At 39.0% G+C, this 26,978-nt stretch overlaps 1 protein-coding gene across 1 annotated transcript in view; it reads right to left on the reverse strand.

Annotated features, from left to right (window-relative positions):
• The window catches only part of smox (spermine oxidase), a 28,664-nt gene extending 18,172 nt beyond the window's left edge, over positions 1 to 10,492 (reverse strand). Inside the window, exons 1-2 of the mRNA XM_017709475.2 lie at positions 10,343 to 10,492; positions 117 to 351 (exon numbers count right to left, since the gene is read on the reverse strand). Of these exons, the coding sequence (XP_017564964.1) occupies positions 117 to 324 (208 nt within the window). The 5' untranslated portion in view covers positions 325 to 351; positions 10,343 to 10,492. The remainder of the gene's footprint in view (positions 1 to 116; positions 352 to 10,342) is intronic.
• Between the last annotated feature and the right edge of the window lie 16,486 nt (positions 10,493 to 26,978).

Genomic DNA, 26,978 nt, shown 5'->3' on the forward strand with positions numbered 1-26,978 from the left:
AACTGGTAGAACATGAAATAGGCTAACTAGCTAACTAGGTCATTGCAAGCCACAGTAGCAACATAATCTAAAGTTAGCTTAAACCCTGGCTACAGCTTAACCTTATGGTGTCTTACCGAACTGAACACTTAGCACTCTGCCTCCGATGTGGTCCGAGGCCTCTAGCACTGTGACATTGGTGAAGCCGTTCTCCAAAAGGCTTTTGGTGGCTGCTAGGCCGGCCAAGCCCGCACCAATCACTACTATTCGCGGTTGTTGATGCCTGCGTAAGCCGCTACTAAGAGGATCATCAGTGCTGTCTGAAGATATTTCACAACTTTGCATGCCGTCCAAGCTCCTCTTCTATGAGACCTTGAGAGAAGAGAGGGAAGAGATGGTTAATAAAAGGAAGCTCCACCAGCAAGGCACGCACTTCACGTCTTTCGCGCCTGCAGTTCAAGAGACCTGAGTACCATCACACACACTTTCAAAACACAGCCTTTTATGACATCGATCTATTCTGAAAATAGTCTCATATCTCAGGCTCTTCTAAGTGAGTAGAGAGCGCTTCACTGCTGGACAAAAAAAATCTTTCAGGAAAAAGCAACAAAGTTTAATACAGAGCTAATTCATATGTCTGTGAAGCCTAGCACGTCTAAAACTGTGTTGTCTTCCGAAGTTCCAGGCTTATTCTTCAGTAAATAATCCTACAATCCTGGAGCTACACTGAAAAAGTGATGTACTAAATTTACTTAATTCAAATGTGCACCTGATTAGTTTAATCCTTTCATTTTCAGATTACTTACTTTTAACAGTAACTGAGACAATAATTGAAGCATTTTATGAACTAAAGAAACTAAATATTCCAGTTATGCAACATAACAGCGGAAGTGTTTTATACAACAGTTTTGCAGAGTAAATTAAAGAAAAAAAAGAATAAATTGAACATTGTTTCAAATGCAGCACTATGGAGTAAAGCAACCATTGTCAGTACCCAGCAGACGGTTGGCAGTGGAGTGATACATGGTGAGAAACACATGCGGTTATCAGATATAACAATACGCTATTCAATCCATCAGATTGTGCTATGAATCATTCAGTAACTACTATGAATGTAATATGCAGTGTTACAAGAGTGAGGAACAGATGTGGGGGGGCCAGTTTAAGGGGTTTTGCAGCAATGGTAAATGTGCTTCGCACAGAGAACATCATGCCCAGAGAAGAAGCCCCACATTTGGCTGGGGACACAATGTCCTACTCGAATAAATGCATTTGCCTTATCATTTGTCTTCCTATGAAAAGTTCCTCTCATATAAACACGTCAGCCTGAAAGCAGCCAAAAGGAAAAAGGACACCTGACACAAGGCAGGTGATGGAAACGTGAAAAAGAAAAAAGGCCAGATTATAAGGCCATGTTACTATGGCAGCGAGTCTGAAGGGTGTTATTATATGGTAGACTAAACAGAGCTTGAGGCAGAATCACTCCTTTCATCAGAACACTGTGACCATGTGGTTGTCTTTGACACACTCATCTAGACTCCAGCACAGACAGACACACACGCAAGCTCACACACACAGTTTTAGTTTCATCCTGTTCCCTCACTCTGTGATTCTGCAGGTGAGGGAACTTCAAGTGTGCACTCATCGCAAGTTATATACATGAATATACAGACATATACGTATATCTGTATATACGTATTGTTTACTTAATCCGATAGGCGGATAAGGTATGTGCAGTTTGGAGTGAAAAAAAAACCTACGTCAGTCTTGGAATAGCGTGCAGAAACAGCAGCAATTAATTTTTCCATAACTATTTCCAACCGTTCTTTATCTCTTAGTAATAAACACGCTGTTTCTGTAAGTGAGTCTTTGAGACCGACATACATAAATTCTGTCTCTTCTAACTGACTGCCTATTATTGATCTTCACTCAAAAAGCAGTCCAGCTGAAACACTCTGGGGCTAAACTAGTCCAGCCTGGATAGATGGATATATGTAAATATATTCATAACATCAAAAAACCATTAAAAAACTATTTTTCAGCTCAGTTTCCATATATAAACTGTATGGTTACATGTTAACACAATTCATTATTAAGGGCAATTCTTTATTAAGGGCACAAATTTTAAGCCATCCGTAGTTCCAGGCTGAAGCTTATTCTGTCCACTTGCAACAACAAAACGCACTGCTTTTTTTAAATATTCACAAATTAGAGCAATTAGGACAAGTGTAATTAACTGTGATTAACTACACAAACTAATGTTATTAATCACGATTAATTATTTAAATCATGCGACAGCCCAAACTCACATGCAAATTTAAAATGTGCATGTTCAAATAGCAAAAACGGTTACAAATCCCAATTCCCAACCCCACTGTCTACACCCCGGGGCCCATCCAAAGCTTATTACTGACGCTGCCTCTAAGAACACCATATGGATGAGGGAAACTGGCACACAGCCAAGAGCCTCCAAATGACTCCCCATGGCCACTCAAATGTTTACTGTCTCAGACAGGAAAGCGCTGGTTGTTGGACAGAGGATCTCACAGTTTGTATATGTTTCTCCTAAGGGCCCACTGCTGCTTCTGACCTTGGGTTAATATTGCTGCATGCCACCATATGGTAAGAATTCAGAAATGAGGTCACAGTTTACTAAAGGGTAAAAACTGACTATAGAACGACTCATAATTCAGGTGAAAACTGAATTACAAGCTTGTGCAATTTTTTTAGAGAAGAAAATACTATTTTTGCATTGGCTTAGCCTGTTTCTCACTCACTGTTAGTCACATAATCGTGGTGCTTGTCATGTCTTCAGAGTAGGAAAGTAAGACTTTGCCACCAAGTCATACTCATTGCCTACCACTGTTAACTAATAATTATCACTTTCCAATATATTAACCATTCTTTTTGATAAACAACACTTATAAAAAATGCATTGTTAAATGCAGGTCAAGAAAAAAAATCAACTGCTTTTCAGGGCTCTTGCAAAATCACCTGCAATAAAAATAATCTGCAAAATAAAAACAACACAAGCAGCCTTCTCAATTACTGTTACAGTAACATGGCTGTTGTCATAACAGTCATTTCTTTCAAAATAAAGCTTTCATAACATGCCATTTTCAGCTTTACAGAACTCTCCTGAGGCTTATACAAAGAGGCCGGCGAAAAATCTCTCAGTAGGTGACCAACAGCTAAGAAAACAAATAGCCTAGAAAGAGTGCTTCCCTGCTGATGGCAGACCTAGCGGTGTGCTGCAGATGTGGTGCAAGTCCTTTGCAGGCAAACACCAAAAGTTGACCTTTTATGCTAGACTAGGACTGCACAAGATACAGTTACACCCCTGGTTAAACTAGGTTTTGTTGAGTAGGTTTCTAAGTAAACATGAGTTATTATAAAAATAAGGACATTAGAAATGTCATCAAATCAATCAGAACCAGATATTTTTATAATATATAAATATCTAATATATAAATGTAGCAGCGATTCAAAGTTTAGAATCTGCTATTTTAAAAATCCTATACTACCATTGATTAAGTAATTAATATAAAATGATAAAATGTGCTGGCAATAAGTGCAACTTCTAAGTGATTGATGGGGTCTAAAAGGCTGCTCTGGGAAGGCACCTGATAGTCACATCTACTGTATGGTAGGATGTCTCTTTTGTGGGTCAATGAGACACTTCCCATTAACCTTAAAGAAGGACAGAGGTGTCCACTTACCACCCAACTATAAATCAAGCACAAACAGAGGCTACAAAGTGGCCAGGCGGGGGAGTCCTTTGATCTGGCCCAAAGAGGAACAGGTGTGACGCAGAGGAAAGCGACATAACACATCCGCGACTCACTCCATTCCTGGTCCAACAACTCTGAGACCGTAAGCGCAAGGTGAATGAGTGTGTGTGTGAGATGCTGTGCAGATACACTTGGGCCATGGTTGTCCGCAGTGTAGCGACAGCTGTGCCGGATTAGTCAAAACAGCAACTGCAGGCAGCCGCCTTGTTTTCATCAGAGGATGTGGTTTGAGACGTGTATACAAAACATGATGTGTGTAGTAGAAAAAACCTGCCTTCAATCATACTGTCACAGGCAAAGGCGTAAGGTCACTTCTTACTCAGCCAGGAAAGGGAAACAATGGAAAAAGACATAAGATAAACAAACACTTTTCCCATTATTTCGCTTCCCCGGTATCTTTGCATAGAGTGATCTGTCTATGAATAGTGTGTGTCTGAAACGTCACATCTTCCTGACCAACTTCCTGCACCTCTTGACATTACAACAAGCAGCCATTGTAGGTTACCAGCAGGGGTGCACAATACCTTGTTTGTTAATCATCACAGTCTTGGTCTTGCAATGCTGATACTGCAGAAAGATGCCCTACAACCAACCACAAGATATTTTTACTGCGTACTATAAAGTAGTATTTAAGGATGTAGTATGCAAACACTGCTGAAGTTTTCAAATGTATGGTTTACTCCCCAGTCCATACATGGAAAATAGACCTGATTTTAAGCCATTAAATGGCCAGAGCTCACCAGCAGGCCCAGAGAATTTTTATACACTTCTGTAATCTTAGAATAACTCGAGCATTTTGCACTAAGTAGTTGCTGAATAATAAGCCTTGATGAGGCCCTTTGTTTTTGTGATATCACTAAATATAGTGCCCTATTCACGCTACAGCTGTTTAGCCCTGTCCATTCACACCGAAGATATTTTTTAAAGCATCATTTTTTTCTTTGTTTTGGGTGCCTGGCCACACAAAAATGGCATTTTTGGTTACTACAACTGGACATTTTTAAAAACTTTTTTTTAAAACACAAGCATTCTCAGTGTTTTAATGTGGATGGGAAAAATTCAGCTTTTTTTGAAAATTCAAGTGACATCACGGCGCTCGTTCACACACTTGCTCATGTCTGTAGCCGTTTTACATTGATAAGAATGCAAGTACACAAACTCTGTCTGAAATATGACTGATGACTTTGGTTGTTTGTGTACACGGCAATCTCGGGGTGATTCTGGATGTTAATAACAGGGTTTAGAACTAAATTTGGCTTTAGGGTTTCTTTAAAACCTACTGCAGAAATGTCAGCATGTACTGTGCTCAGTTATTATGAAAGGGCTGTCACCTCAAATGGTAGATTTTCTTTCACTTTTTAAGCTTTTACTTTTTTTTTTTAGCAAAAATCTGTACCTGTGTGGAATATCAAATTACAGAGGTCTAATGACCTCCAGGTTGAAGTCTACTGTTTGTCACGCTGCATAAAATCCTTGCTTTGGCTTTATGACGTGCTGTACGCTACGGTCACAATGTTCTTTTTAAAGGTGTATGACATCAAAATGTATGAAAATCTCCCCCTACTGGACTGACATGCTCAAGCATTTTTGAGTCATTTCTGCATTCATGTGTGGACCAAGAGATTTTTGGAAAAAAAAAAACAAAACATGGCAGGTGTGGATTTTTTTGAAAATTAATTTAAAAAACAATGTTTTTAAAAAACATCTGGATATGTGTGGATAAGGCCTTGAAAGAACAGAATGAAAAACATTTTAAAAGATAAAGAGAGAAAAGTTAGAAAAATGGTATCAGAACAAGAGAGTTTTCAACTGTTTTTGGTACATTAAACTATACAAACATTATATGTGCAAAAATTCATGAAGTGATATCAGAATCTTATCCGTATCAGTAGGTATTTGCTTAAAAATGTATCAGCGTCAGAGAGATGTTTAGATTTGACCGATACTTTAAAGTCATATGTGATGCTGTAAGTATTGTACTCTGGAAAAGCCAAACATCTACATTTTAATCATTTTGTTGTATTTGTAACCCTACAAAAATAAACGGTATATTATTACGTAAAGCTAATCCAGGCAGATTTAGTCTACATTTTTACACTGTATTTATGTATCGGCAGCTAGGTACAAGAAAATATCAGATATTTGGCATACAGTGTTTATATCAGTGGATCTCAAGACACAATAAAATGTTGTATATCAAACTACTGTCATCCAACAAAATGTATTTTAGGTCAAAACTATGCAGCTCAATGCCTTGAATCGAATCAAATATGATTCACTACTGGTGTATCACAATCACAATATATAGCAACATAATTGCAGTGTTACTGTTTTGTCCATAAGAACAGTAGTGCCAGCACTGATCGTTCAAGGGCAGAGAGAGGTCATGAGCGGCCACCAACTATCAGTGTCAAAGCCACTGAGGCACTGCACTTTGAGAAAGGAACTGAATCAGGAACTGAGAGTAGATTTGACCAAACTGAATAATGATCCAGGACCATTTCTCCATTTTTACAAATGGAACAATGTTCCACTGGGCTCAGACGAATGCAGAGACTGCCTTTCAATAATGAGACACTTTGAGAACATAGGCATGTTTAGAGGAGCCTTGCTGATCTATGATCAGTACGACACTTGTCTATCGTTCAATCCGTCGCAAAACTTTCCATCTCTGAAATGGTAACTTTAAGAAGGAAAAATATTCTTAAGTTCAGTGTATGTTAATTTAGACCATTTCTATTGGTCCACTCATCATGAAATGTTCACACAATAAACAAATAAAAATAAAAAGAACATAGTTATAGCGTTCTGATATGACCGCGATGATGTGCTATTGGTGCCTTAATGTCTGTACAGATTGGGGCCAGATCAACGCTGATATCAGTGTGTTATTCCCATGACTGGATAATAACCTCACCACATGTTCGTGTTCTTTAGTGGTCACAGATTAAGAAGTGGCTGCTGGGGGAGGAGTGCGTGTGCATGTGTGTTTGCGTATGTGCTGGGAAGGGGGGGGGCTGAGGGGGTTCTCAGTGACCTAGAAACGGCAACCTACATCCTCCATATAGTGTCCTTCCAGGAGAACAGCAATACAGAGGGACTAAAGGAGAGCAGACATGGAGAGGGACAAAGGAGGTCTTGTCTGTGCTGGCCAATTCAGGAGCTCACTGAAAAATTAATTAACATAATTCTAATGTGTATTTTCAAATGAACCATATATTCAATCAACACAGTCATTCCCAAAAGTAAAAACTGACCAAATTAACTTGATGTAAAATATTTTATTCATGTGGAAATGGGTCTCCTTCTTAATCTGGTACATGTGTGTGTAAAATAACCAAGGTAAATGGTTAAACCTGCTTTGAAGGAGGGCAGGTGGTATTTTTTCCCCTTTGTTTTACCTTTTCATTCGGCCTTTTTGAGATTTTGAGTCCTTAACACTGCAGCACATGCGGGAGCGAACACAGTAATAGTGTGTGAATATAATAGCGTAGTTTAGTAACATTTGTGGTTGTCGTATGACGTCATCTTTAATTTGGCCACTAAACAGTAGTTAATCTTATAAGAAATAATGGAATTGTGAAAGCCACACAAGCTTCACTGCCTGACACTTTGTGGCTGCTTAGCTTTGCCCTCTGTGTCATCTCCAAAACCAACTGGTCTGATACTTAGAATCTGACACTGTTGCCTGAGGACGTCAGTCTGTCGCACTGAACATGTTAAACCAGCTCAGCCATGTTTCTTTAACATCTAATCTATGGCAGACACAATAAATGTGGTGATAATGATGTAGGATGGCACATTGCCCAACATGTTTAAAAGTTCAGTTCATGAGCATCTTGCTATGGTTTACATGAACTAAATCAATCAACGAACAACAGTTTGAAACGGTTTTTACCATCACCGAATGGTATTTGAGTTAACCATCACCAGGCACAGGCTGATGTGGAAACGATGTACACATTTGAATCAAATAAACTGCATTGTTTTTGTTTTTTTTTAGTCCACAGCCACTCTTGTACCGGACAGCATCACTCAGCAGTGATCCTATCGTGTCTGTGGTGCAGTAACAAACTACTTCTGAACTTTCAAAGTTACACAGTATGCTAGGATTCATGCCAGGAGACACAGCCATTCTCTCTCTCTCTCTATCACACACACACACACACACACGGCCTCTATCTCTACCCAGCTGGGTGGAAGAGGAGTAAGGAATACTCATTGTAAGAAAAGAGTAAGAGTAAGAGTGGCCGTGCAAACAGAGCTTAAACTGAGTTGAACAGACAGAGCTCTGTTTGTCAATTAAATTAAATAGGCTTTACTGACATTATATATAAACAATTAAGTGTATTATTTAGTATTTTCTTACATTTCACTTGTTGTAAAGTCTTCTAGGCATTATATACATGTGTTTGTGCAACGGATACTCATCTGGGCTTGTTGGTTTCTTGTCCTTTGGGTGATTTTGAACAAATTTTCTACCATTTCTTTACAATTTTCACAAATGATCTTGAAAATTTCAATGTTTATGCAATCATTTTTGGTCATTTTGTTGGACGGTGGCTGTTTAAGTCCAGCATTGAAGAGCTCTGCTGAAAGTTTTCTAGTTTGCTATTGTTCAGTCAGATCCAAAGTATTGATGGACAAGTTATGAAGGTACTTAATTAAAAGTTAAAAGCACTTTTAAATATGCTAATTTGCTGTATGCAAATCACATTAACATATTAAATAATTCTAAAAAACACATCATGAAAAACACACCTGCCCAATGTGTGGCCCACGGACCACAGTTACTCTGAGTTTTGATTTACCCAGACCCAACACACTCACACAGAATTTTATACTATACACAACATAAATTCTCACATTTTCTTTAAAAGTTGTATTTGGAAGCAGTTCAGAAACAATGTGAAGTGTATAATGTGCTCTAATATGGTAGGTAATATGGTAGGTGTTATAAAATACATTTTCAAAAACTTGGGACCTACTTTCTTTATACGTGTGTGTGTGTGTGTGTGTGTGTGTGTGTGTGTGTGTGTGTGTGTGTGTGTGTGTGTGTCTATGTGTGTGTGTGTGCGTGTGTGTATTTGGTGGCACTCAACCCACCAAAAACAGTGCATTTTGGCCCCGAAAACAAAATGTGTGCATTCAGTATATAGTATTTTGCGGGACTCGTTTAAAAGAGATGGTTCTTCAAGCGTTCTTAAGAAAAGGGAAGTTCCATAAAGCACCATTTCTGGCTGACATGGCTCTTTGCATGGTGAAATTATTCTTCAGACTGATTCTGTTATCATTACGATGTGAAGCTTGGAACATTAGAGGAACCCTTTTTGGTGCTATATGGAACCATTTTCAAAAGGTTTCTATAAAGAGGCACACACATCCTCTATCAATCTATAGAACCATTTCACTATACAAAGAACCATTTAAGCACGAAATGGTTATCTGAGTGTTCATGGTTCTATTTGTCTTTTTTAATAGTGCATATAATGTACTGTACATGTACATTGTTTGGTCCCTCGGCCCACCAAAAATATTACACTTTGCCCCCCCCCCAACACAACAGTGTGGAGTATTTAGTAACAGAGTGAAGAGTATACACTGCAATATACTGTGATATGGTATATATTATACATTATACAGTATTAGTGTACTAGAGAGATATGGTGTGTGTGTGCGTGTGTGTGTGTGTGTGTGTGTGTGGAGAGAGGGAGAGAGAGAGAGAGATTGGACGTCAGCCTGAGGCTTCACTCTGCCAGAGCATAAAAAACAAGTACCAAGTGTAACCCAAGTACAGCTTACAGTACACAAAGTACACTTCATAAAAACAGCAACAAAAGCCGGAGCTCGTTATCTGATGCGGCTTTTCTGCTCGTTTAAATCCTCTTCTGCGGAGACATCGTATCAGATCACACTCAGAAGAAGCTAAAAGCGTTTTCTTTCCGTTTTTTTCACAGCTGACAGGCGGCTGTGAGAGAGAACCGCTTTTGTTCGCTGCTGGTTTCCGATGTCATCCTGATATTACACTGAAATTACTCATGGTCTGTGTCGACAGCTACGTGAGAAGGAGTCTGAGGGGCGAAAAGTTTGGGGCTGTTCACCAGACAAAAGAAGCAGCAGTGTCACGTCAGAGTGCCGAAACACCAGCTGAGCGAAGTGCTACACGTTTACGGGGCTCAGAAACGCGTTCAGGTGTTTTCCTCGCGTGCTGAAGAAACAGAATTTGCTCCACTGCAAACAGGGCACTCGCTCAAACGACAGATCACCTATTAGCAGGTATCACAGGTGAGAGACACGATGCAGTACACACGAGCGAAAGACACAAGTCGAATCCAGCGTGAGCTGAAGGGGAAAAACGCGATTTCTCAGCTGAGTGAGTGGTAGTGCAGCTCTGTGTGTCGACAGCTGTGAGTGTGTTGTGTTTACTCTTCACTCTTCACGAGGTAAAACAGGGCGACGACGCGGACAGGCTTATTACACCGGAGGACCCCCCCCCCCCCAACACACACATACACACACACACACACACACAAACACATGCACGCATAGACGATGTGGAAAGAGCTCGTTACCTGACTCCGTTCGTCTTCAGCTGTGAACTGGGCAGAGCTGCTCTTTGTGTTGTCCTCCTCTCCGTCTGGTATTTATCTGAGTGAGTATGCGTGTGCTAGAACCAGCAGCAGCCAGTTCCTCCTCGCCGCTGCCTCTTCGATGAATAATCATGAGCTGCGGTGACGGATGGACAGAGCGCAGCCAATGAGGACGCAGGAGAGGCGGAGCGGCGCGAATTTCTAATTAGTGAACGAGGTTCAGTAGCAGTGGTGACTCAGTCTGGAATGCTGGAATGACTAATTCAGTACAGTAATGGACCATAGTGGTGGAAACCTTAAATAGACCACAGCAGTGTTGACTAAGACGAAATCCGAAATGGGTCAACATTGGTGGCCAAGGATAAACTCCAAATCCACCAACATGGTGGCCAAGGCTAAATCCCAAATGCATCAACATTGGTGGCCAAGGATAAACTCCAAATCGACCAACATGGTAGCCAAGGCTAAATCCCAAATGGATCAACATTGGTGGCAAAGGCTAAACTCCAATGGACTAACAGCAGAGACCCTCTCTAAATCAAATCACTCTGCCAGACCCTTGGAACTTTGAAGAACACGGCAACAGATAAAGTTCTTGGAATTCCAAGATGTTGCTTGGCCAGCTAACCTGAGCCTTAATACGTTAGTAAATACGTTACTAATATATTTCCCGCATCTTGCTTTTTTTTCAGAAACAAATTTACATGTTCTGTTTAGTTAAACTAAAAGAGAGCTATAGAGAACCAAAAATTCCAGTGTAGTCTCCTTGGTACTTACATAGATCTCCAGGAGCTGGAGTGGTGAGCCCTGACCTATATAATATAAAAAAAAAAAAACAGTGGTCATGGGTTTAGCATTAAATGATTGCCCTGCTCAGAAACTCCTGATTAAACTCAACAATTAATTATGTGGGGAAAACGTGCTATGCTTTAGCTATTGGAGCAGCCCTGACTTACAATGTCCAGTCCCAAACGGTCCACATATAAGCTCTTTCCCAGCTACTCACTCATGTAAGCCAAGCAGCTAAGAGGAGTGAACTGAGAAACAAGAGGCTAGGAGCTAGGACAGAAAATGTGAACCTTGTTGGGATTCCTGAAGACTGGGTTGGGAAATGCATGTATAAAGAATCTATGGGCAGTTCCAGGGTTCCTCATTGTCGTAATGACATCATATACATATTAGTTCTATAGTAGTTAAACCATATGGTTTAAAATCTAAAACTGTATTCAGCCATAAGGCCATTCAGATGACAGGTTACTGTGTTCCAGAAGATTTCCTGACACAGTCACAAGATTCTGTGGCCTTGTATCTGGTATCTAAATATAAAACCCATATTGTAATGTTTGTTGACTTTACTCAAAAGCTTGGAATAAATTCAACAACCATTTAACTTTCTTTATTTATGCAGCCTTCATATGCTCTCTCACTTGTCCCACTTGCAGAGAAAAAGTCTTTTTGTGGTATGAAAAGAAACTCGATTGGGCTAATTAACTAGACTGATATCTTATTTATTATTACTTACTTATTTTTTCTCCAGCCCAGTATAAAAATGTGCATAAAGCAATTGATGATTACAGATGCAAACCAAAGCCAGTGGCTTCAATAGCAAGTCTATAACATACTGTATACCGAAATGTAATGTACAGTACATGCTATTATGCATTTGTCAGCTATAAGGCTAAATACACCAATACATACTATTTATTGATGAGTATTGCTATTTAGATGTTCTTTGTGTACTTTACAACAAGTTGGAACAGCAAAAACTTTCACACATCACAGTTTTCAGTCAGCAATACCAAAACTTTGCATGATCATAGAGGAATTCAAGAATGTACAGGTATAGTTTGCTTGATCACATGTAGGTTTTTTTTGTACAGCGTTTGTTCAAACATTTTTTTTTTTCAAACAGTTTTTTTCTCATAGGGAATGAATGGTCACAAGAACATTTCTCACATTGCCCCTCACAGACATTACATACAGACTCATACATACCAGCACACATTTATATACACATAAATACATACCCACCTGGGATATCACAGCAAAGGTGAAGCATCACCTGGGATAACTTAACAATGGCCAAGCAACACCTTAGCAGCCACCTAGGTTTCTGTGATAAAGGCTTAGCAACACTTTAAGAACACCCTGGATACCATGGCAACAGCCGATCAACACCTTTGCAACCTCCTAGGATGCCATAGCAATGGCCTGCCAACATCTTAGAAATCACTTTTGAATTCCATAACACCAACGTTGACCACCCAAAGCAGATGTTTGTTAATGGACTATTGCCTTGCAATTGGTATTTTTAGTTGGTCTCAGTTTCCTATAATATTTAGGACTCACTGCAATGAACCATCACTCCTCTTCTGTGACTAATATGAAATGACGGTTTGACCTACATCAACTATTACACTAAGACATCTTTGTGCTACAGTTACAGTGGGCTGGGCTTAACACAGCAGTGTGTATTTACTTTTAATTTATGTATACTGCTAAAGCCAGACCATCTGTGAGTAGTGACTCAGTGAAATTAACGGTTTAATTGTAAGACCTTAATTACAATGTTGTAACACACACACACACACACACACACACATATATATTTATATATATATATATATATATATATATATATATATATATATATATATATATATATATGCATAAATAGGTACTACTACTAATTTAAAAATGTTTCCTTGAATTTTTAAGATTGACATTGTATATAAGTCAGTCCATACAGACAATATACAGAAGCTAAGGTGTAAAAACAGCCCACTCTCTATTCAATGTTTTTATGTCACATCCACATTATATCTGCTCATTCAGCCCACAGTAGTTTATCTCTATCTGTAAAGAGTGTTGTCATTTACACATTTAATTAATTTTGGTACATAGTTCACACAAACATTACAAGTAGCTTTGCTTATGTTGTTTACTCACATTCACTGTTTAACTGAATCAGATTAGATTGAACATTAAAAGACACTGTCATTGCCATCTGTCATTGCCAACACAGTTTGTAACATTTTTGTTAACCAACACAGAGACAACACCAACCACTGGCTCTAAAATGCACTGTCCAGTAAAATGGTTCTACATTTAGATCTCTTTATTCTGTTCTCAAAGCACAGCGCAACAAATAGAGCTTAGTCTTTTAGCACGTTCCTATCCAACAGTTAAATTTAATATGATCAGGAGTTTCCTCTGATTGGTCTAAAGTAATGAAGTGTTGGGTTGTTATACTTTGGAGTCTCTAATAGTACCTGTTTGAATTATTTTTATTACATTTATTTTTCATACTTTCATTCAAAATCAAATTTGAATTTTCTATAATTTTGCTTAAAAAGTGATATAATAATTATTTCCTTTTTTTTTAGATTATTTGACCAATTTGAAACATTTGAAGTCATGTAAAATATCAGTGTTGGAAAAAAACATGTACACTATATTGCCAAAAGTATTCACTCACCTGCCTTCACACACATATGAACTTGTGCGACATCCCATTCTTAATCCATAGGGTTTAATATGATGTCGGTCCACCCTTTGCAGCTATGACAGCTTCAACTTTTCTGGAAACGCTTTCCACAAGATTTAGGAGTGTTAACAGGAATTTTTGACCATTCTTCCAGAAGCACATTTGTGAGGTCAGACACTGATGTTGGACGAGAAGGCCTGGCTCGCAGTCTCCGCTCTAATTCATCCCAAAGGTGTTCTATTGGGTTGAGGTCAAATTGAGGTAAAGTTCTTCCACACCAAACTTGCTCATCCATGTCTTTATGAACCTGATTTGTGCACTGGTGTGCAGTCATGTTGGAACAGGAAGGGGCCGTCCCCAAACTGTTCCCACAAAGTTGGGAGCATGAAATTGTCCAAAATCTCTTGATCTGCTGAAGCTTTAAGAGTTCCTTTCACTGGAACTAAGGTGCGGAACCCAACTCCTGAAAAACAATCCACACCATGATCCCCCCTCCACCAAACTTTACACTTGGCACAATGCAGTCAGACAAGTACCATTCTTCTGACAACCGCCAAACCTAGACCTCTCCATCAGATTGCCAGACAGAGAAGCATGATTGATCACTCCAGAGAACACATCTCCACTGCTCCAGCGGTGGCGCTCCACTGCTCCAGCGGTGGCGCTTTACACCACTGCATTCCACACTTTGCACTGCACTTGGTGGTATAAGGCTTGGATGCAGCTGGTCTACCATGGAAACCCATTCCATGAAGCTCTCTACGCTGTTCTTGAGGTAATCTGAAGGCCACATGAAGTTTGGAGGTCTGTAGTGATTGACTCTGCAGAACATTGGTGACCTCTGTGCACTATGCCCCTCAGCATCCGCTGACCCCGCTCTATCATTTTACATGGTCTACCACTTCGTGGCTGAGTTGCTGTCGTTCCCAATCGCTTCCACTTTGTTAATATCCCACTGACAGTTGACTGTGGAATATTTAGTAGTGAGGAAATTTCACGACTGGACTTGTTGTGCAGGTGGCGTCCGATCACGGTACCACGCTGGAATTCACTGAGCTCCTGAGAGCCCCATTCTTTCACTAATGTCTGTAGAAGCAGTCTGCAGGCCTAGGGGCTTGTTTTTTTCACACCTGTGGCCACAGAAGTGACTGTAACACCTGAATTCAATGATTTGGATGGGGGAGTGAATATTTTTGGAAATATAGTGTATCAACTTTTAGCTATTTTTGTTGTTACTGTAATTGTAAAAAGACAACTGCTCTTTACACTGTGTGAACATCTCATTATGAAGTGACCAATATAAATAGTCCTGAATACTTGTGACTTTGACATTTAAAGAAGGTTTTTCCTTCTCCTATTAGACTGCCATTTTGGAGATACAAGGTTTTGGTCCAACAGCATCAACTAAAATGTCAGTTATGGGGATTAATGAGTTAATCAACATTTAGGGTCCAAGTTCATTTGGTCTATATAGTTTGATACATAATACTTCTGATGCAGTACACAAGTGCAGTGAAGTTTCCCTTTGTCCATCAAACAATCATTTGTTAAAAATGCTCAACCAATGCTTATTTAATTTCTTTAGAGAGAGTTGTTTTTAAGCACCTCCCACTTAGGCTTCCCTTTCAGTTTAATTAAATATCGTCTGAAAAGAGATTAAAAGACAATCCACACTGATTGAATTACATTACATAGGAAATGGCCTGTGAGATGTTATCTGAATTTGCCAGAGCACCTGTCAGTCTTCATCAAGGTGGAGATGTGGTTCTTAATACCTCTTCTTAACTTGCAAGCCATTGTAAACAAAGAGAAGCAGGTCTAAACTAACTTTTTCCCCAAAATAAAAACAAAGTAAATGGAAGGGTAGCACATTCCGTCTTCTAAAGGTTTGTTTTAAGTAATTATGCAAATGCATGTGTGATAAACTGTGTCTGACACACACCATATCATGGAAAAGTGAATTTTCCGCCAGTAAGACCAGATCTCATTTACAGCCTTAAAGGCACAGTAACAAAAGCAACCTGTTAAACTTTGAGGGATAAAGAGAGGCTAGAAACGGCCATGTAAAATTGAATTATGACTGTTTTTGGCACATAAAACCATACATCAGGGGAAAGTTGATGGTTTTAAATCATTTAAATGATGAAAAAATAATACCTTTCAACTGAAGATTTAGCTTTTCCTTAGATGTCGCATATGTTCTCTTAAAGATGAACTGCCAAAAGTGCTGCTTCCACTTATTACAACTGAAGACAGCAAGCCAGGAAGGTTAAGGAAAAGACTGAGAAAAAAGTCAAATAAACATTAGACAATGAAGCAACCAGTCTTTCAAAATTGTAATTGTGTATATAAAGAAAATGCCAAGGAACTTTTTCTTCACAAAAACAGGATATTTTGAAATCATTTCTTGGTAACACCACATGATGACAGCTCCTTTCGTATTAACAGTGACAGGCGTAAATACCTTTCCAAAGACTTCAGTATGTGGCTTACATCTATAAACCATTTATTCCATTTAATATTTCATATATGAATATACATTATTTCATCAAAGTCATACCTTGGTTTCACATGGAACACAGTGTAGTCGGTGTAGCTTGATGTTGGCAGCTGCATTCTTGAAAAAAAAAAACAGGTATTCAGTTTTGCTATCAACTTCAATGGCAGGTTAAGTAGATCAGTAATAATCCTTTAATGACCGCCTTAAAAGTGAATTCCAGATTTCCTCTTGCTCTTAAGGAGGTTTTCCATACTACTGTCACCCTTGGCTTGCTCACTGGATTGGACCTGAATTGTCTGTAAAGCTGCTTTGTGATGTCTGCTGCAAAAACTACTACACCAGTCAACCTGGACTTGATGTGAGTTAAAGCTTTCATGTTTGAGAGAGGAGAAAAACAAGCTTCCCTTTGCTTCACAACTGAAAGAATCGTTGGGTGTTTCTGTTCATCTTTCCACTGTGAGGTGTGGAAAATTATCCCTGCAGATTTCTTTGAAAAACTAAAAGCGAGTGCTATGAAAAGGATGGCAGCTGTTTAAAGTGTGGAGACTCTAAATACTAAAATGTTTGGTATTATTGTGGTACACACATTTGGCCTGAAATTGCAGTAAATGAAGGGTGGTCTCTGACTTTTGCACAGCTCTACAAGCCATAAAGCAGTCAATGTATGATATGGTCCCAATCTACTCTTGGCTGACTGTTGCTTTATGAAAGATTCTGTGCTGGAATGCCAGAATCTTTAGAACCATTATGTTTAAAAAACCCACAACAAATACGTCACTAAAATTACCAGCAATTTAAACTTGTGCCACTGTAAAGAGTGAAATGAGGTCTAAACTTTCAAGTGAAAGTGACCTACAGTCTGTAATTCAAGCTAAAAATGGCTGATCACAAAGAAGGTTATGATGCTGCTGCCTATTCATAGTCCTAAATGAACAACTTTATAACATACAATTGCCTAAATAAAGGGAATAGCCCTTCTCTTGTGTGATGGCTGAGCAGTATACTATATATTTTGAGAGAGGGTGGAGAAATACAGCATGAGACACCACTCTCTTTGTTTTGATCGCATTCACAATTGTAACATCATACAACCACTGGAAACCCCTACTTAATTGGTAGCCTAGCCGCTGATATACAGGCTGCATTGGTGCTTATGCGGATAATGTAGCCAGAGACCCTTTTCGGAGTGTTCACTTATGTTGAATCAGCATTGCTAATAGCAGTTTTCCAAATTTATACTAGAAAAACAAGCTAGACAAAGTAATCACAACAGTCAGTTCAACTAGCCTAACAAGCAAATTAGCAAACATCCAAACTGTGCTATTTTCCACTCATTAAATTTTATTTGACATAGTTCACCTGATAAGAGGTATATATATTTATTTAATTGTCGAGCCTCACAGACGTCAAGATCAGGCATGATCAGACTGGATTACAGTTTAGGAGGTCTGATTTAATTGACCAAGCCAGGCGATAGGATTTTTCCCAATGCCAAATAATTCTTGGAACAAAATTTTTTTTCAATTTGTTTATGAAAGATGAATTTCAATTTGCCTTCTGCCCGTTGACCGCTGGGATTGTCTCCAGCACATCCCGTGACCCAGAAGGAGAAGCAGCTTAGAAGATGTGTGTGTATGTGTATGCGTGAAAGCCTTTGGAATGCACGGCACCACGGTAAAGACAACACTAGTCAATATCACTATGGCCCTATGCATGGAAAATCAATTCCTCTTCCAAGCAGGAATGACACTGTTATCAGTTGCCCCCAATAAGAGTCCTTGGGTAAGAGTCCTTATGATACAGCAATGTATCATTTTAAGCCAATATGGATAAGAGTATCTGCTCAATATATAAAGTATTAGAGCTGGGGTTAGAGATCTTGCATCACTGCTGTAAAAGGGTGAATAGGCTTGTTTACAACAGATGGTTATATATATTTTTTGCTGAGTGTGATACATTTAATCCCTTAATGTGGCCAGAAACTGCCTACTTTGAATGGAAAAGGCTATTTGACCACTTACAGACTATAGTGTGATGCATAGGGGTGGACCATTTTCAAAACAGTCCCACTCACTGGGCAACTGTTTGTAAAGTTTGTTTACAAACTTATTGGCCCTAGTTTTAATGTCCATTACAAATACTTACTAATGGGATCTCAAAAGTATGTTGTGTTTTTTGTTGTGTAACATCTTTATATTACAAAACTTTGCTTATCTTGTAAATCTAATTGCTAAAAACAAATTCTCAGAAACTTAGAGGTGTATTCCACTAATTTTTCAAAAGCCTTGCCAATCAGAATTGTTCACCGTGACACTTCTTTACCATTATCAGAATAAATAAATAAATAAAATGGCTGTATTTGTGTTGTGGTGTAGACCCCTGGTTCCTGTGAGCACCACAATAAAGAAATCTGAATCAGTAAGGTTCTGTATTTAAATCTACTGTTGTTAGTTTGAGATGAAAAGAAAAGTAACTATAAACAATGTGCATCATTATTATGATACCATAGTTCACACAATGGCATAGCTTTCCAAATACAGTCCAAAATAAAAATAAAGGCCAATTTATATAACTTCAAAGAATCAGATTTAGGTATTTAGTTTTAAACACAAGAGGATTAGCGTGGAAGCTGGTACATTCATAAAATTCAGCCACTCTGCTAAACTGTTTTTAAGCCGGTCTGTACCTGTGAATGAACGCCAAAACTCAACATAAAATATTAAAACATGTCAAAGACCAAAAGGCTTCGAAAAAAACCCCACACATTCTTCCTCTGTGAATGGAGAGAGAGGCTCCACTTGTTTTCTTGGCTTTGGTGTTGCACTATAATTTTCCAGATTCTGGAGCCACTTCTAGGGCAAGTCCTCAAATAAGCATTTGTGTTATTCCATGTAGTTGAGATATCATGCCAACACATCCCAATGAGCAGCCCAGAAAGTGTTGGCAACACAGCACAAGTAGCCCTCATTAACGTATACATACCGTGTTTGCATGCATGTACACATGTATACACACCCACACAAACAAAACAGACTAAAGTAACACACAGTCTCCTACTTACAAACACAAATGTGATCATTATTTTGAGAACATAAGTCGTTATTTTGACATGCTAAGTTAAAAAGTTGTAATATATTCAAGAAATGCTTTGCATGTTATTTTTGGGTTATGTATTCTCTAGTCTTTATTGCATCTGGTTTATTTTACTAAGGACTCTTATTGTAGAGGGCAGGGCCAGGAACCATAGCTGTGGCCAACAACAGCTGGAAAATGAAGCACCACAACTTGTAGATGGCCACAGTATTAAAAAAATATGTTCTATATGCTACATCAAAACTATCAGGATAATATGTAAGTACAGGGTGAGTCAAAATTCACAGGACAGGTTTTATTTTATTTTATTTTTTATTTTATTACCGATGGGGTCATCTCACACAAATCATGTATGCTGAGAAAATCTGCAACAAACACAACCTTCAGCACCGCATCGTGGAGGCTTGTGACAGCATTTCTCCAGAGATTCTCATGCAGGTTCATAACGATTGGATTCTGTGCCTTCAGCTCTGTGTTCAGCACCAGGGACAGCACACTGAATACGTCAAATAGCCATGCATCACAGGCAACGTTCCCAGTTGTTGTGCGTCTATTTACATGTCCATGTGCTTCTTTGTTTGGATTCCTTCCCAGTCCTGCCCCCTTGTTTCCAGACCATGCCTTTGATTGTTCCCACCCCTGTTTACCACCTGTGTCTTGTGATCCCTTGTATCCGTGTTGTATTTAAGTCCTGTGTTTTCCTTAGTCTAGTGCTGGTCTTTGTTGGATATTGTTTGGTGTGTTTCTCCATTGTGTTTTTCCTGTGTTCCTCGTTATGCCTGTTCCCTACTCTATCCATGTTGGTTCCCTGAACCTGGACTGTCTCGACCCTGATTATGGAATTGCTCTCAATAAATCTCACTTTTCTCTACACATGTGTCCACCTCATCATCGCTCCACGTTACATCCTCTCAGGTCACAACCATTATTATTGCTCAATTATTATATCCCACATTGCTGACAATGTCAGCAATGTGGGAAGGTCACACACTATTGTTATACACAAACACATATGTCAAATGGAAGGTCAGTGATGTACAATGATCTACAAGAAGCAGGCTTTGCCTGACTCTCTCAGGTCAATCCAGTACCATATTCCTGATAATACCCATGCATTTCGTATGCCCCACCATGGACTATTTCACAACCTGTCATTCAGCTCCTAATTGGCCAGTCCTTTCAAACTTCCTTTCAAAATACTCTCATCAAGCATAAAAACCATTCTGTGAAATGATTCATTGCATATGAGTCACCAACAGAGTTCATTAGCTACAGTGGTGAGTATTCCATTCAGTTTAGTACTTCAGACCCAAAGAGATACAACAACACAGGTTAGGATGTAAGTGATCTCATTATTAAACATAAACACTGCTTTCATAAGAGAAAGCTGTCTTGACTCCTAGAAGTTGTCAGCAGTGTCAACAAATCATGGTGTATGTTTGACTTTATTACAGCTTCCATTGTTTTCAGGAGTCTTGCATTCAGATAAATCTACAAAGGATATTTTTCCACAAGTTCACGTTCAGTCTTAGAAGTTGGTTGCTTTGTCTACTTACATTCTTCATTAGAACATTAGGACAAATGTTCTTTGTTTCTGTCTGTTTCTCAACGGGTTCTTGACAGCTACACATCCTTTCAGACTCATCCACAGTGGACAGAAACACCTGTAGATTTTTTCAGATCTGAAGTAAGAGTGGAGCTTGATTTTCTGCTCTCTCTCAAAGATGAAAGCTTTAAGTGCTGTTTATCTGATAGTGCTAGTTTTGGTGGTCTATCAGGTCTTTCATGCAAATACAATATTTGAACTCCAGTTTTAATTAATTTCCTTTTGGCTTTCCCCCTTTTTTCTAAGTGGGTTATCTTTATATTTAATCTCCTCAGAAATATCTAAAAAAATGAATAACTTGTACTTGATTTTTCAGCCTATTTGACTGCTCACAGAGTCTGTCCCTAAAACAAGCAACTGAAGAGAGCCAGGCTTCTTTGTTAGCCTGCTTAGTTTCTCAAATAAACTGAATGAATATTAAAGAATTTGGAAGAATGGAGAATTAATTAGCTTGAATTCCTATCTTATTTTTTGTTGGTAGACAAACATCCCCCAAAAAGAAGGACACATTTTGTGGTAAGAAAAAACATCACTTATGTTTTTGTGGTATCAAAACAAATTCCAAAGAGTTGGAACCTGCTGATAGAGACTGTAAATCAAATGTAAACATATTTCTTCAACTACCTTTATAAAAAAAAATCTGAAATAACATTTAAATAGCAAACGTAAATAGTAACTCTAGGCATCTGAGCGCTAAACAGCTGAAGTCCTGTTGCAATGGGGGGCCTGCAATAGCCACTGGCTTGTTTAAGATTCACAGCCAGTGACTAAAAGAACACCTTCTGGCCTCCCTTGCCATGATTATGCAATCCTCAACAAAACAACAACCCCCTCCTCTTCAATTCACATCTTCTTGGCACTAATTAACGCATTGTTGTTGCTGTAATTTTTCAGGGGCCTGGAACGAAGCGCCTGTGCTCTGCTGCGTGACCCACATGCGAACGTACATGAGCTTGAGAGGGAATGTGGCCGTGGGCCTGCATTAGAATGGCTCCTCTGTCCGGCACTTCGGCCAGGCGCACAGACTGCACATTGTTAGGCCAGTATATTCTTGAGCGAGTCAGATCAGGCCTGGCCCAGAGCCTCTGCTGCACACAAAAGAAGGGGGAAATAAAGTGGTAGAGAGGTAGGAACGAGCACAGGAACTGACCTGGAGGCCCTCCAAACAAGCTAACTTCAGCTAGCCTTCATGGTCATTAACAGAATGGGTTTTGCTTTGCACTGACATTTCTTCATTTAGCAAATGTGTCTTTTCTAGAGCCACTTAAAAATGTGCAAACAGTGGAAAACAAACTGTTACAACATACCTGTAGAATTGTTAATCATGTATTAGATAAAAGACAAGAACTATAACATTGCTTAAATACAACTTCACAAATAACACTCCAAAATAAAAAAAACATAAAGAGTTCTTTGGAAGGATCTCACAGAAGAACCAGTTTCTCCAAAGAACCCTTCACTGAGTATTTTCTGTAGAAACATTTTTGTAATTTACAGTACTGTGCAAAAGTCAGAACCCAGTCAGATCCCTCATGTATTTAATTTCCAACCAAAACAGCTTTTAATTACAAGTCATTCGTTTTTATCAGGTTTCTGATCATTCTGAGGTGGTGGTGGGTTCACAACAATGGAGTGGTCACCCCAGAGTCCAGCCCTCAAAATCACTGAATGTGTTTGAGACTCCTTGGATCATGAAAAGAGCAAAATACAAGCAACTCGTGAGACGGAACTTTGGGGGATGTGGAAAAATTTCCCTGCATCTCTCTTTGAAAAACTGAAAGCGAGTCTCCTGAAAAGAACGTGAGCTGTAATAAAAGAAAAAAGTGGACATGCTAAATGCTGAAACATTTGAAATTTGATTATTTTTAGATCCTCTTTTTCCTTATTTTTAGTGTAATTTTTAAAATTAGTTTTCTGTTTTTTGCAGTTGTACTGAATAGCCATATTGTCTAGAAATGAAATAAGTGAAGTGTAGAGAACAGTTGTGCTTGGACAAGTAAGTGCAAACGAGTACATGATGATGGTGTTTTTGGTTTTAAGAAATAAGTCTGGCTATCAGCTGCTAAGGTTGAAGGTTGAGGTTTAAATAAGGATACAAGGGAATCAGCAAAAGAAGGGACAACATTTACCCAGAGGGGTTTTATTGAGGTCTTATTCACTGAGGCCTAAACAACAACCCATGGACAAGCTGTGCTACTGCGACCAGGGATCCAGGCACAGAAACAAGGCTAGACTGAGAACAGCCTTTGAAGACTGTTTAACGTTACATAAGAGCTTGGTCAAAATACTCAGAGCTTCCATGCCAAACCTTTAGAGAATGGGGATTAAGGGGTTTTTGATACATGTAATGTGCCACTTTCTGAGTAGACCTATGCTTTTCAGAGTTAGCCTTTGTATTTAGCATGTTTAAAAGCCATGGAAGGCCTTTCCCATAGCCATAGACTTTGAAGTAATGACACATTGTAAACTTTCTGCACCTCAGCTGTCTTAAGTGCCGCTAAATTCAAGGCTGGTCTGCAGGGCTATCCAATATTCTTGGCAGAATAATCCTGTTCATTTCAACCAAAATTAAAAGTGATTTTTTAACAATGAAGGAGTCTGATATCTGACCAAATCATCAGCCTGGGAACACTTACAGAGACAAGAACCTGCTCTGTGACCTACTTTCTGTTTGAAACAGTAAAACAATTATAGCGTAAACCTCTATTTAGGAGACGTGAGCTTGGCTGCCTCTCCAGTCAAAGGATGGATTACGATTAAAAGCAAAGTTTGAGGCTCGAGTATCGTGTGTGGGACCAAATGGAGGTGCTCTTAACCTCTATAAATAACTTGCAAGTAAGCATGTTTACAGCCAAAGTAGTGATGGTTATAATATGTGCTCCTTAGAATAAAATGGTTCATGGAGAGAAACCTACTGGCTCTGAGTTCTGTGCAGTGGTGGTGATAGAAACAATGTCTACAATGCAATGGGGGCTTTTTTTTGCAATTCTCAGTTCACAAGTAGTTTCAAGCTAGTCGTGATTCAGGTCTCTGGGATGTGATTTAAATCTTGAGTTTTTATTTGAGAATTTTGCTTTTGTCTTGTTTTTAGCTGCAAGTCATTGTACTGAAGTAAACTCCTACTAAACCTGTCTTTGTAGCAACTTAAACAAACAAGCGTTTCATTATAGAAAAACCTTGACAGAACTGAAATGCTACAAACAGTAAATAGAATGTTTAAAGGAAAGTGGTAAAACAATTGATTGAAGTATGTGTCAACTAAGCTACCTAAAGACTTCATAAGCTTTACAGAAATGTTATCTGTAATTTACTTTAGCTGGATTAGCTGACAACTTCCACTAGCTGACTTTGGGCAAAAGACTTAAAGTGGTGATGGCTGAATACTGAATACCCTGTCCAAAATTTACTCAGTAAATTACTACAGAACATAAAAAGAAACTTGATCAGAATGCATTTAAAATACATTTACTGTTAATACTTAAATTTGCATATCATTCAAATGAAGTTACAACATTCTCAACACTTCTTTTCTCTCATTGCCTGCTTCAGCCCACCACAGCTCCCACAATCCCCTTAAGTCCAGTACAATAGCAATGCTAAGCTTATCACTCACAAACAGGTCCACCACTGCGGAGTTGGTATGATCATCCCTCAAAAGAGCTCAGCAATGCTGATATTGTAAAGCATTGCTGTAAATGTAAATGTAAATGAGATTAATAACTAGCTCATTACACTGATCTGTGTTTTACTTTTTTTTTTTTTGTCGATGACTATTCTCCTAAAATGCATAAACTGTATTCTAAACATTGCCAACTTGGACTGAATACAGATGCATTATTTCTGTTGCTGAATGTGTATTTCCAATATTTGCGTTCCATTTCATCCCAGCCCCGTCCAAACGACATGATACCCCAAAACATTTCAAGTTGTTTTGACTCTTTACTTTAAACACCTAATTTTCTGTGTGTAGCAAGTTGTGTAGTTTGCCAGATTGAAAGTTTTTCAATACCAAAAGGCTCGTTAGTTGAAGTCGTATATGACCCGACACTGCGGCATTGCAGAAATGGCTACAAATGACCGAAAAACTGACACATGTTTTATTAATTCACCACATTAAGGTTGATGATCCTAATTTCATCAACTTTACTGTTTTCTGGGGCTCAGATTTACGAGTCTTTAGTCTGGAGTCAGAGTTGAGTTGCTGACTTGAATTCCCATCTCTGCAATATCTGTATTGCTCATGCCAATATCGCAACGATTAATGAATGATGTATTGCACAGTCCTACATTATAGGCTTAGAGGCAAAGGAGCGATAATATGTAACAGAAACATTTCAGATACACTCCTACAAGCTCACTGGCCTTTCTCATTTAGATACACAACACAAAGCTGGCAGTCTTCACCAGTGGCCAAGCCAAATCCCTCACGTTGTCCGAGCTCACGCTTTTTCCCTCAGCCAGTCTTCTTCCTTTTATTCAACTCATCTCCTTCTTCCTCTCTTTCATTCCCTCTCACTTCATCTTTTGTGTCAAGGCAGTCACACCACCGGTTGTGTAACACTCTTGGCGAGACATGGTACTCTCTTAATTGTGGCATTGGGGTGCAGTTGCCTAGCGTAACGAAGGAATCTCACTTAGCAATGTACTTCTAGATGTGCTGATGCTCGGCAAACCAGCCAAGCGTTGGTGCATGCATAGATTTCAAATAAACCCAGCATTAGAAAACTTAGCAAAGGATTGTGCTCCTTTTTTGCCACTTTATATTCAGCTCTTTTACCTTTTCCTGCGACTCTGAGGATGTTCATTGTTCAAGCTAAACATGGTAACTCAACATGTTGTCTAGGCCGTGTCTACTTTGCGTGTGCCTTGAATGTGTTATCATAAAAAACCCCAGTAATAGCGTTAGCAGAAGTATAGCTAGTAGAAGTAAGCTAGTGTAAGCTTATCCAGCTAAAGTTTGAGCCAAAAGAAATGTGTTCTGAAACTTACTAAAGCTTCAGCTAGATTAGCTGCCAATTTTAGCTTCTATGTTAGCCAGCCTAGCTGCTGTCATCTACATCCTTACCATGCATCTGGTGGTTTACCAGTGAGATCTAGAGGTGTCCTACAGGAAACTAGTGGTGTCTGATGGTACCCATTAAGCCATTTCCCATTGGAAAGCTAAGCTATCAAGTTTTAATCCTAATGGCTCTAATGGTTTCAGCAGGGAAATGCACTTGGTAATCGAAACTCAGGCAAAGTTGAAAATGAAAGGTTTGATGAGGTAAACAAACTGAATTAATTCAATTTGACAAATTTAATTTAACTAAATGTGTTCCTTCCCTCAGGCTGAAATTTTGCAAGGCTTAAGTCTAGACCCTGCTGAAAAAAAGAAAAGCACAGACCTAGAAGCATTTCACGCTGGTCTAAGCTGTTCTAGCAGTGCTAGAGTTCTGATTTAGCATGTCACCCCAGCATGGTCATGATGGTTGACCTGCATACCAGCCTCTAAAATACAACATATGCTGGTTTTGGTGGTGATCACCCATGCTGGTCTGTGCTGGTTTGTCTGGTGGAGCAGGTTTTAGTCAAAACATGAGTCAGTCATCTCTGTAATATCCATATCCACTGCTAAGGCCAATATTATGATGATTAACAAACAACATGGTGCAAAAACAACAATACACCATTTTGTTTTGGGTGTGACACATTGCTTGTGCCTCAGTAGTGCTAGCATAAAACCCTGTAATGGTATTAGCTGTTGAACTCTCAGCCATTTGCGAGGTTGGGCTCTGAGCAAATCCAAAAGGGATTTAAGAATTGTTTTGTGGATTAAAGCAAGATCAGGTTAAAATGAAAACACAGTGAGCTGCTGAACATCTAGGGTGACCTCTCAGATAAGCTAAGCGCTATGTTCCCCTAGCACTTAGCAAGCTTAGCATTTTCAATGAAT

Source organism: Pygocentrus nattereri, chromosome 22 (assembly GCF_015220715.1).
Source record: "Pygocentrus nattereri isolate fPygNat1 chromosome 22, fPygNat1.pri, whole genome shotgun sequence".
Taxonomy (NCBI): domain Eukaryota; kingdom Metazoa; phylum Chordata; class Actinopteri; order Characiformes; family Serrasalmidae; genus Pygocentrus; species Pygocentrus nattereri.